Raw genomic sequence first — 13,058 nt, 5'->3', positions numbered from 1 at the left:
AAATACTTATTATTCATATTAATTTGCTTTGTTTGTTGATTAATTGTCGTTGTTAATTAATGTCACTGTCACTGGAATTATTACCACAATTTTTACAAGCCTATTTTAGTGTTTTGCTTTTATTGCTGTAATCGTACAGACATGTAATGCAAACAAAATTATGGTCAATGCCTCAAAAATATGAACTGCTTTCTGAAATGTGATATTCCAATAGAAAATTTCAAAACTTTCTTGTTCATTTCCTTTGCAAATTAACCACAATTTTAATTTTGAAGAATGGACCACACAATTGGCAGCATAACAGTAACATCAGATTAACTTTAATCTAGAAATGTCATTTTGTGTAAGTAAAAGAAAAATTAAATAGATTAAGCAACCACAACATGGATGTGGATGTTTAGAGAAAACTGACTCCATCTTAAGGAGTTTCCAATACTCTTATCCATTTTCCAAAATCTTGAAGATCTGTGGCAACTGTGTACACTAAATAGGCTATCACTGAATAGACTTTGATTACATTGGAGATTTGGTGGTCTTAGCACGGATAAAGAAACATCTTGTAGATGGGCAGGAAAAGCCATGTGCTCCTAAACGGCAGAAAGAATAGAACAGTCTGGTTTTCACACAGCTGCGGCAGTCTAAACAGACGTTCTGTGCTTTAAAAAGCCAGATCTATTCCAGGCAGCCATCTCTGTTAGAGTCCGGAAGCAGGAGGGGAAATCTAACCAATGTGACATGAGCCAAAAATGAGAGAAAGGTGAGATACTCATGTAAGGACAAAACTCATGAGTGCAACAGGTTAACATGTTTGCACTCTTCAATTTTACCTATGTTCTACACTAGTTGGTGGTTGCCAAAGTGTTTTTTTTATTTATTAATACTTTATTAAGTATTTTTTTGAAATATATAAATGAAAAAACAAATGTATTTGTTCTGCTTGTTTTTCTAGGTCATACTAGTAATAGAGATCTCTAATTCAAAGATGTATACAAATCAATTTAAAAGCGTCATCTGATTGCCATGTGTTCTTCGGCATCTAAGGAGACTAACTGCGCTGTTGACCATGAAAGCAGTGTACTTGCTGTCCTTGAAAGATGTTACACAGATGGCATGGAAGAAGAACTGTAAGTGTTTGTTTGCAAAATGCATTGCAGAGACTAAAATTAGGTGCCATGTTTTATCTACTATCAGTTCTGGTGGGGGTGGGACTGAAGCATGCCCTTGACATCAGTGGATTTTAATTTCAGGCCACAAAAATAAACAAGAGTGTGATTCTAGTTATGTTTAGTTTATATGACATGGTTTCTTATGCTCAAAAGTATGTCAAAATTCAAGAAAACCACAGAGTATCATAAAATAAACATGATTTTAACAACAAATTTAATAAAGAATAAAAATACACAATAAATCAACATACATTAACATTTGTTTTACAAAAAGTGTAGTTTACAGCTAATAAGGAAAATGGTGAAGCTGTTGCTCATGCATATTAAATGTGCATAACAAAAGCCCTTGATGATCAGCAGGTGACCCTGGAAACATGGAACAATTCTCAAACAAACAGCATCTGCAATAAACTGCTTCAGCCGAGTCATACATCCTATTCTTTTTCCATGTATGACAATCCAAATATATTAAGTTATAAATATCTCATTTAGAAAAGTCAACCATGTATGAATTGCATTTACACAGTACTTGCAATATACTGTAGATGCACTGCAGCAAAATCTAAATTTAAAATAAATACAAAACAAAAAGTAAAAAAGGCTACTGACAATAACAACAAGGGGGTAGTTAGATGCTTTATCAGGATTCAAAGCATTTGCTTCTGTGTGAAAGTGCAGGCAAAGTAGTATATCTCTGACCGAGAGTGTGTGACAGGGAGTTTTAGGCCAAGCAGCTGAATTCTGTCAAGGCACTTGATTGTATAAAGGACAGCCAATTTTATTGGCTCTATCCTACAAGTCTCTCACACTGTGGTCATGAGTTTTAACGAGCCTGATCGGAAACGCAGGATCTTCTTCTTCAAGTTTTGTGAAGCCTTGATTTTGACGAAAGCTTTTGCCTGTGATGATGTCATTCCTTGGGATCCAGCACCTCTCTGGTTTAACTGGGGCCAATTGACCACTCCACTGCTTTCAGAGTCACTGCTAGTGCTGCTCTCAGCTGCATATTCTGCCTCACTAGCGCTCGATTCACTGTCCCCAAAACAGTTGGTGGTATAGTTACTGTGTTCATCCTCGCTTGTGTCCAAAATGGTAGAATGGAAGAGAGAGGTGCACTCCGCTGAGTATTCAGAGTCACTACCAACGTAGGCATAGGGACTGGTGTATTGTGCGTTTGAAGGAAGGTACATAGCTGAAACGTGGCCCAGCATTTCTCTTTTCTGCCTGCGGTGAGCTCTCCTGAAAGCCTCCTCATATGGGATCTCATGGAGACCCCTGTGCCGCCGGTGGTAGTCATTGCGTTTGTACTTGGGTTTGGCCAGAACTGCCTCGTGATGCCGGTGATGTCCGTGGTGTCTCTGAGCAGATGATCGACCTGTTGAGCTGGTGTGCTTCTCAAGGATTCGTCCTTCAGGGATGGAGGCAGGGATTCTCTTGGCTTTTGACACAGCCTTCTTGGAGGATTTGTGCAAGTGATCATCTACTTGTCGAGACCTCCTAGAACCTGTCCGATGCTTTTCATGGCCAGTCTCAGGAACATGCTCAGAAACATGAGATCTACCTTTGGCATTGGTGGTATTTTTAACTTTTACAATTTTGATGTTCTTGGTGCCTCCTTTCCGGAGATTTACATGCTGTTTCTGAGCAGAGATGTACTGGGTGCTGACCAGTTGTCCTCCTTCATCTTGGCTTTGTGAGGAAGAACCCAGGCTGAGCGATTCTGGAGCGACTCGCTCTGCTTCTTTACCACAGCCTGCTGGGGTCTGAGCACTGGGACTCCACTTAAGAGGGCTTGCTTTTATTGTCTGGCCTGATTTACTGTCCTCCACAATGTAATAAGAATGCTTGTTGAGCTTAGGGGAGGAAACTGCATCTGGGTAGCCTAAATCCTGGCAGTCCTTCGATATAACACTTAATGGCTCGCCTTTCCTTGCTCTAGAACCTTTCTTCTTCAAAAGATAATTTGTGCCATTATCATTGGTGGTTGAGCAACCATTCTGTGGTTGACTTGGACCACAAGATGCTCCATTTTGTAGGGTTCCTCCCTTGGACTCAGCAGACCACTGTCTTTGGGGTGAAGCTGTTCTTGGCTCTGTGCTATTTGCCAGTGCATCTTGTAAACATGTCTGCCAGTTTGACTTGAGTTCAGAGGTCCACTGCTGGGCCTGGACAGAAGCAGGAGCCCGTGAGCAAAGACTAGCCTGCCTTAAAATGCTCTTAGAGGGGTCGGTGTTGATGCTTGTTCTGGGTTTGTTGGTCCTCAAGGGCTGTGCCCTCCTCTGAAGCAGCCCAAAGATATAACCATCTAGTCTTTTGTTTAGGGGAGTTTGAGAGTCATGCCAGGATGAATTCTGAGAACTCATGGACTGCTCAGGTTTATGCTCATCACTCGATGCTTCACCAGGCTTGGAAAAGCTACTATCATCCTTTAGGCGACGAGTCACAGATTGGAAGAAGATGGGGCCCTTGACAGCAACCGCATGGAGAGGGCTAGGGTACCTGTAAACATCACTACCATTTTTGGCGATGAGCTCACAGTGGAACTTGGACAAGCCATCGCAGGAGCCATCTAGGGAAGGGGAGTACAATGCAGAAAGAGACCTGCGGACTGTTTCGGAACTTGATTCCTCGCACTGGCAATCACACTCGCCACAAATGCCCAGCTCGTCTGTAAATGCCAGAGAACACAATAGAGAATGTCAGGTAAATAATCACTAAAACAGCCAATTCCAATAGATTATGGCCTGTGAGAGCAGCCTATTTTAGATTCTTGAGTTCTAATGCTTAGCTGGGTGGGTGGTTGATTAGTTTTGATGTGCAAATGAGCCTTTTGTTACTGGCTTATGGGTGTGGCTGGGAGACACATCAGCAGAGCTGTGAAACTGTTTCTATCTCTGTCTGGGACCAAGCTTCTCTCGTCCCACCTCTGTTTACCCAGTCAAGTTTAAGGGATTATAGAATGCTTTCTGCTATCGTTAATACAACACAAAAAAAGGATGTCAGTTGAAGGAACTAGAAACAACTGAAAAAAAGATGTCCTTCTTTGTTATCCCAGCTTTTAAGCTGGGAAGGAATCTTTATTAAGTACATAGTTCCGCCTATGGTTTAAGCTAGAGAAGAGACAATGTTTTAAGGCTACATGAAATAGTGACGATGGGTAACACCAGCCTGAATGACCAAAAACTGTTGAAGTGGGACTCTCACCTGCAGACTTTAGTCTTCCCTCAGATACACAGAGTGAGGTGTCGAGGGGTGTGCACAGGCAGGTGGTGGAACGACAACTGGACAAACATTCACTGAATACGGAGTTAGAGGAATTGGAGAGGGAGCCTGAAGCACCATCACTTAGCTCGTAAAAGCCTAGGAAAGAGCAAGACATTAATATGTTAATTTTCTTTAGGAAGGAAGTGAAAATCCAAAACTTTGTATGGTGGATGTAGTGTACCTGCAACAACAGGAATTAAAACAATATGTAATAACAACAGGCAAATAAAGTGAGACAAGCTGCTTTTTCAGTCTTAACTGAAATTTTTCAATCTGAATAACGTAGCTTCCAGGAAGGTATGTCCAAAGGTAATAGCTCTAGCAACTAGATCTCCATACATTACAACTGATATTAGCATTAAAAGAGTTAAGTAAAGAAAACATTTTCCCACCATTACAAACCACGCTCAAAATAGCTGCTTACATAAAATATAAAACCGTCTATGGGTTGTGATGAAAATAATCCCAACTAAAAGGTTGAAGCACTCTATCTTTCCATTAGAAGACCCATTTTAACAATTGAGACTTTCAGGGACGAGCACACGTGTAATCAATCTCCACTTTATATAACCTTCCTCCAACAAAAGTGCAGTCAGACCCAGCATTAAAATTACCTCTTGTATTTGGAATGTAAACCAATGGAGCTAAACAGGCCCCTAGCACAGTGTGCAGATTGTTCATGTTACCAAATTAGTGCTTAAACAAAACAGCTTGGCACTTTCCAACTAACATTAGGCTTCGCAGGTACACATGCTACTACAGGCACAAAGCACATAACATAGATATATAATTCGAACAGGACATCTGATTGCCAACCTCGGGTGATCGTGGAAGATTACGAATCATTAGAAATGCGTCTCAGTGCTTGTGAATCAGTATTATTCCTTTCCGGTATGTAAGATTGTTTTATATGCAGAATATCTGAGGCAATAAATGTAGCCAACCTTTGAAGGTTATAATTTGATTGAACATGCTGTACACAGATTGAATGGAACTCAAAATCAAAAGTAACCTGTCCAAAACATTCCATGCATGGATTTACGACAGATAATAACCTGAGCTTGGGCGACTGTCCGTTTCCACATGTTCATGCGAGGTCTCCGTGTCCAACCGCAGGTCACAGATCTGTCTGTCTAATTCCTGAAGCTGGCTAATCAAACCAGCATCATGTCTTCTAAGGCAGTTCTGTAAATACACAATACATATTGAACAGAGGATAACACCAGATTTAACAAATGTTTGGTTAGGGGACAGTTCCATATTTCAGCATTCAGGAGGTCATCAGAATGTTAAGTGGTCTAGCCGCACCATAGCGAGATATTTTTGTAATTTCTCACTGCAAAATTTACATTTACATTTCATTTATGCTTCTGGAAGACGGTTTTCACTTATCAATGTATTCAATGTATAAATTTGTCAGTTAGTGTGTTCCTGGAAATCGAACCCATGACCTTGGTGATGGTAGCACTGATTAGACAGATGTAATTAACTCATTTAGAGTCACGCCTCATATGGGAATAACCATTCAACACACTGCTCGAGAAAGAATTGGACACATCTGACAACACCCGTATCATGTGCTGAATTCCAAATTAAGTGTGGTGAAATGGCCGACCGAGGAAAATGTGGCCCCTTCACGGACATTACTTCAAATGATCCATAATCAGATGCATGCTATCTGCTGTTATTTGCTGACAGGGTAAGTAATGCAGTGCAGACTGAGGCTATATGAAGAGGTGGAATGGTGCTTGCTTCATGCAGACTAAGGCTGTAAAAAAGCCTGGTCGTGACAGGCAGGCTTCGAGTGATTTATGGACCCTGTGCTCTCAGCATGCTTGGCTGTGCAGACCATTTTTACACAAAGAGCCATTTGCAGAGCACAACATTGGTTATTTTGAAATGGCATCAAATTAGCTCAAGACACTGTTGATGGCTTAGGCCTCAGTTTGGGAGGACAGTATCTACTAGAGACATGGTTTTGGTTTATATTGAACTTTTTATATTGAACTTTTTTTTTCTATAAACAAAGACCACAGAGGGTTGTTTGTTTGTTCGTGGAAACGATATGGACATTAGCCATTTTATAATCCACATTATTATTTACTAGGGCTGTCAATCGATTACAATTTTTAATCGAATTAATTTCATGGTGTCCCGATTAATTCATCGCGATTAATCGCATACAAAACTTTTTCATCTAGAGCAAAGACGTATATTAAAACAAACAACAACAAAAAGGAAAATAAATAAATGAACAGTTTAAATAAACATATCAAATTGTTTACATATTTCAATACACTTTACAGCTTTCTTGTTACTCAAATTGGAAATTCTTCTTAGGTATTGCTGAACGTAATATAATGGTAGTTATAAAACTAATGGTTTATAACCACCATACTAACATTTATGAATACTAAACTTTGCCAAAAAAGCAGAAAATGTATCAAATAATATTCCTTATGAAGAGACATGTCATAGCTAAAATAAACAAATAAAACATTTTCAAAACAAAGTTGAAAGCTGGGAATAATATAATCTCTAGCAATCTTGCAGAAATCAGACCAAAAACAAGTCGAGTTGGGACAACTCCAAAATAAATGAAAAAAGTTTTCTGCCTGCAGACCACAAAATGTACAGAATATATCGACGTCACAATTAAATCTCTCTACAAGAAAATAATTAGTGGGGTAGTGTGGCAGGGTGGAGGGCGGGGCCGGGTCGTGAGTCTACACACCCAGTCCTTTATCAGGCTAATCAAGCCTCCGAGAGGGATAAAGGCCAACTGCGGAGGATGGTGCGGGAGAGAGAGAGAGATCGTTTTTTTTTTATATTATTTATGTCGTCAAGCCGGTTCTCGCCTCCTCCTTCCGGGTTTCGGCACCAGTGTAAAGCAGTTCAATGGAAAGGAGGAGGCGAGAACCGGCTTGACGACATAGATAATATTTTAATGATTTAACTTAAACAAAAGACAAACACACATGATGGACATGTCCGTAAACGATCTCTCTCTCCCTCCGCCCTGCCACAGGTAGTACTTATAAATAAGTTTGAAGGAAATGTATTTGATTTTATACGTGATTAAATATTTATGGGGTAATTTCCAAATTTTGCACCAACTCATTCCAGCCACACCCTGCGTCAGACATGCTTGTGTAGTGTCTAAACATAAAATGTTTAGGTCACTGTGTCAAGTTAAATATAGTTTAATACTCAATCTTTAAACACATCTTGAGATACCTTAGTTCGCATTTGCGCTCCTTCAAATGTTTTGAATACAAGAATGTAATGCATGTATGTGTTGTTCTTCCTACTGAAGTGGTTTCTTCACTGTATAAACTGTGCGTTGCTCATACAGCTGAAAATTAACTTACTGCCCTCTGGAGTAAACAGGTGGTACTACAAGCTTGCATTTCTCAGGAATCTTCCGTCGTCCGGGGCAGTGCGATTAATTGCGTTAATTTTTTTAACGTGTTATTTTTGGTAAAATTAATCACACTGAATTAACGTAGTTAAACCGACAGCCCTACTATTTACTTTAATGTAGTTCTGGGCATGAGAGTTGCAAACAAACCGGCCTCAAGATAAACAAGTGTAATAATGGCAAACTACAGCGGGTAAGACTCAAGCCACTAATGTGCATGTCTGAGGCTTTTGAAAAGCCAGCAAACAAATCTAAACCGTGTAATTCTTTCCTGTGTACAATACATGAACCACAATGCATGGATCCCATAGGATTACAATAATGGAAATGTTTGTAAATACCCCCAAGTGGAACCAGGTGTCTTTTAGGGCTGCACCATTTGGACAAAAAAAAATATCATATTCCGATTATTTTGAACTGGGAAAAGACAAAGTTACTGAAAATACGTTTTCCACATATTCAACTGCCTGTTTTCTCACTTGAGTTTTTGTCAATTTTGTGATAGGGTCTCATAATCATCATCATCATTAGTTTTTGAAACATAGTCAACTTGAATATTAGGATGCTCCAATCAGGATTTTAACATCAAATATCGATCTCCAATTTTCTTTTCATCTAATTGATCAATGCTGATCATTTAATCAGCAGCTCTATCAAAACTGGTAATATGTAAGCTTTCTGCTCAATGTCACTGTTAACTAGATTTCCCTGTTGGTAATGCCAAAGTTGTTGCCTAGTTTTTGCTGTCAAAAATACTGTTGGTTGATTGAATAATCAAATAAACACAAAATATTCAATTTTACTCTTTACTCTAGGCTTTAAAAACAAGTAGGCTTATATAAACTATTCTTTACTGTATATAAGATAGTCCAAAAGAACATGGCTTAATGTCAAACTGAAGTTAAACTAACAACCCATTGGTGTAACTAAACTTAGTGAAAGTTTTGGTTAGTTTCTCACCCTTTCATTTCATTATTTGTATTCATTATTTTAATATATTATATGTACGTTCCTTGCTCTTCATTTCCGCTTTCACTTGTTGCACTGGGTGTGTAATAATGGTGACAGCTCTCTCGTGAGGTAAACAAAATGACAGGAGACTGGAGGAAGAGCGCATGCTTCTGGACTCTACAGGTGCTAGTGTTAATGCTGTTTGCATTAATCATTTAATAAAGATGTTGAATTACACCCCATCTTGTATTCTGCATTATTATTTTGACACCATCATAGAAACTGAGATGCTGATACCGTAGATAATAATTAAAACTGCTTCACACAGGACACGCCGGTTTAGTGTAAATAAAGAGCATAGCGCACGTAATGCCGAGTTTACACTACACGATTTTAAACTAGAGTTTCGCTTGCCGACAGTTTTGTGGAGATTGCCGACAAAAGCCTGAAATCGTAGGCAAATCAGAGCTCGCTCCCTTGAGAGACCAATGCAATGTATGAAATATCAAAGACGCGATTTGAGAGAAGCGTCACTGATGTCAGCGAGATATCTAGAATGTTAAATATCTGGACCTGTCTGAGACTCCAAATTGTGCAACGTGAAATATGTTTTGACTGAATACAACTGCAGTGTTGACCTACAGCCAATGAAAGAGCAAGAAATTGGAGGAGGAGTCCTGATGTACCTGCAATAGAACATCAACTAGCATGACTGCAGTATCAAGAAAGTCTCATTGGACCAAAGAAATGGAGGAAAAATGTGTGTAACATTGGCAGGAGCATTTCATGTTTCATCTGAACTGTACTACAACCGGGTGGAGAAAGAGAAGAGTTGGAGAGAAAGTGCCTATTCTCTTGGACAGTCAGGTGAGCAAATAGGTCAATTTTTCAGTAGGAGGTACTTTTTCATATTGTAACCAATAAAAAACACAATGCCTTTAGGCGATTAAAAATATACACATCATATTCAGAAATGCATAACATACGATCATGCATTTGTTTTTGTATCTCGTATCACTTCTCGCGTGTACTCTGTTGTGAAACTTAATTTGGAGTCCAGGCAGAGTCGTCGGGGATTCGTCAATAGTGAAATGTTTTGTAATGTGTTCACCCCTGTCGCCGATTCGTCTTGTAGTTTGAAAATGCTATGGCATCCATGACAAAACAGACATTTGTGTAATATGACCGTCACCACGATCTGACATCTTTGAAAGTCATGTAGTGTGTAAGAGGTATAAGCATGAGATGGAGATGTGGAGCACAGAACTGCTCTAAAAACACTGTAATAATGCTCTAACTTAATATAGACCGGAGAGTGCAGCTCAAATAAACTTTGAAGCGAGCAGACTATATATTTATTTATTTAATTAACCCTTGTGTGACCCTCGGGACATTTTTGTCGTTTTCATTTTTCCGATCATTTTGGCTGTGCTAATGCCAACTGCATACATTTTGCCAAAGGTTGTATTTTGGGGGGAATTTCGATTTTTCAACCTCAGATCCTATAATACATCTATAATACACTGTATACAGAAAATAGTTACATTCAGGACCTTAAGGACAAAAATGTCCCCATTGAAACCCATTAAACCTGCAATATTTGATCCCAGTGCCATTAAAGCATATATTTTCCACCAGATGGTGCCATTTTTCTCATGTTTAGCCTATGGAGCAAATACATGCTTTTCCCCAGTTTTCTGTTTCCTGTATTATAGAACGCTGCAGGCCAATTCAATAAATGATGCAGCTAAAATTGTGTGGGTGTGTTGGTATGGATGTCAGAGTGTGTTTTGAGAAGTGTGTGTGTGTGTGTGTGTGTGTGTGTGTGTGTGTGTGTGTGTGTGTGTGTGTGTGTGTGTGTGTGTGTGTGTGTGTGTGTGTGTGAAAAACAACAGTGGCATTATATTAACAAACTGACATTTAAAGAGTTAAAATTCTGAAAATGTATGAATATTTCGTAGTTCATCATCAGGACTGATGTAGGTTAAAATTATTATGGCATTTTTTTGACGTGGACATTTTTGTCCTCTAAGGACCTCCGAGTTACTTTTTTAAATTGTCGCATAAGGGTTAAATCACAGCTTTTTGCTATTTAATAATCGCACAAGGTCATTTCATGATTTCGATTAACTGTACAGCCCTAGTGTTAAAACTGTTCATTTTAATCTTGGTCATCCTCTAAAGACAGCAGGGGGGCTTGAGCTGGGCTTGATAAAGTTCATTTCCATTGAAACTCATCAAGTAATCTCATTCAGACATATAGAGTTTGGGTTTCTGGTCTTAAATCAGATGCACTGTCAAGACAAACCCTTGTGACTTAAGTCCATGTCATTCATCTTATAAATGGCTTTCTCTAATTATTTCAGTTTCAAATGTGAGCTCCATGTCTTTTACAATTGGTTGCTTTTTAATATGATAGATATTTTAATGAGTCTTAGTTTCTACTGAAGTTTCTAGTTTCACACCCACTGGACAACAACAACAACAACAAAAAAGTCCCAATTTAATAGTAGCTATTTTAATTCATTGTGTTAATTTTCACTTTTTCGTATTTTTAACTAAATATAATAATATTACCAATTCTAAAGAAATTAATATGAAAATGTTTTATTCATGCATAAAAAGTATGGTTTTCTATGCAAAATTGCATACAAATAAAATTTTAATTGTTTTGTTTTTTTGATTTTCAGAAGTTTAGTTCATGTTAAATTATGAATCTTCCAAGGTCAATACAAAATATATACCATGCTGCTTTTATATACTTTATATAAATATACACATATAAATATACAGTATATTTCACTTACTATGTAATATACTTAAGAAGTAAATAAAAACGGTTTCTTTTTCTCACCAGTTGTTTTCTCAGTAATAAAATATTCTCCTCCAAAAGTTTTTCCTCGCTGTTCAGATAACTGTCCTCCACGATAACGCAGTGTTTGTCCTCTCTTGCAGTGTCCTGATAGTTTAACACACTCCTGACCAGCAGTTCTTGTCTCTGTCTCAGATACTCCAGTTCAGCCAGACCCGCGACAGTCGCGTCCAGACGCTCCCGGGTTTGAACCCGCTCCATATCCGCGTCCGTCGCCGCCTTCTCTCGGGAGCGCGCATCGCATTCCTTCCGATCCCGCATCATGAGAGCGCAATTATCCCTGGACACCAGCATCTCTGACAAATGACTCATACAGATATATATCCAGCAATAAAACAATAAAACAGTTTGATCACACCACCAATACCCAATGCATCTGAACTAGCCAACACTTATTACATGGTCAGACAGTAAGTGATACCATAAAAAAAAGAAGAAGAAGAAAAAAAAAAGAAATCCTCCAAAAGTACACAATGCTATTTGTCCAAGAGTTATATGGGGGTTAAAAGTATGCTGTCCTATTTGAAGCTCAGAATAAAAAAAATCCAATGTCTGTGGCAGAAGTAGAGAGCAGAGCGGTGATGTGCCCCGTCCAGACGAGACTGGGATCTGAATCTCTCCTCCTGTGAAGAGCTCAGTCAATACTCACACACACTGAGGAAACGCACTGATGATGCAGAGAGGTCCTAAAGCCCGCCCATTCAATCTCCCACCCACCCATTCTCCTCCTGTCCTGAATATAGACCTTTCATGCATTTACTATTAAAAATAGATCAAGATTTGATTTTTTTACTACTTTGTATGAAATACACTATAAAAAAAATTCAGTAATTTTTACGGTAAAAAAAAACTGTGCATTCACAATACAATTTTGACCCGGGCATCAATTGTGGATTTACATATATTGTATGATATTTGAAACATCTATGAATTAGATTTTACTTATAAACCTCACTTACATTTCTGGCACTTTTCCACTGCACATTACGGTTTGACTCGATTCGCCTCGACTCTAATCCCTTTTCTTTTCTGAGCCTCAACGTGGGTGGGATTATATGATGATCGTCATAGTTGTGCTGCTTCTACTGCCGTGACATCATCTTAAACATGACACAAACTGACCAAAACAATAACACGGCTGCAAACTGTTAGCTACTAGCTCATTGTGCTGCATAAAGCAGTTGTTGCATGGTGATTTTACACAAGTGTAACAGTTAAATTGGCCTGGTTGTTTTAGAAGCTTCCAGTAGCTGGTCAACTAAATAAAGTGAAGCTTTCAAGCAGATTATAGAGATAACGTAACAAAACATACCATCCTCCACCGTGGATCAACGCCAGTCCAGGGTGCTCTTCCTTCCATTGCTCGCCAGTTTAGATAGTGTCA

General features: G+C 38.8%; 1 protein-coding gene across 1 annotated transcript; it reads right to left on the bottom strand.

Annotated features, from left to right (window-relative positions):
* Positions 1-1,299: 1,299 nt before the first annotated feature.
* On the bottom strand, positions 1,300-12,287 carry LOC127656534 (dapper homolog 1-like). Its single transcript, XM_052144904.1, has 4 exons — positions 11,657-12,287; positions 5,486-5,615; positions 4,371-4,526; positions 1,300-3,834 (listed from the first exon to the last, which is right to left on the bottom strand). Exons 1-4 carry the CDS (start codon positions 11,984-11,986, stop codon positions 1,970-1,972), a joined length of 2,481 nt encoding a protein of 826 aa, XP_052000864.1. The 5' UTR covers positions 11,987-12,287; the 3' UTR covers positions 1,300-1,969.
* Between the last annotated feature and the right edge of the window lie 771 nt (positions 12,288-13,058).

This window comes from Xyrauchen texanus, chromosome 16 (assembly GCF_025860055.1).
Source record: "Xyrauchen texanus isolate HMW12.3.18 chromosome 16, RBS_HiC_50CHRs, whole genome shotgun sequence".
In the NCBI taxonomy this organism is placed as follows: domain Eukaryota; kingdom Metazoa; phylum Chordata; class Actinopteri; order Cypriniformes; family Catostomidae; genus Xyrauchen; species Xyrauchen texanus.
The sequence above is the reverse complement of the archived record's forward strand: the minus strand, read 5'-3'. Positions and strand labels throughout refer to the sequence as shown.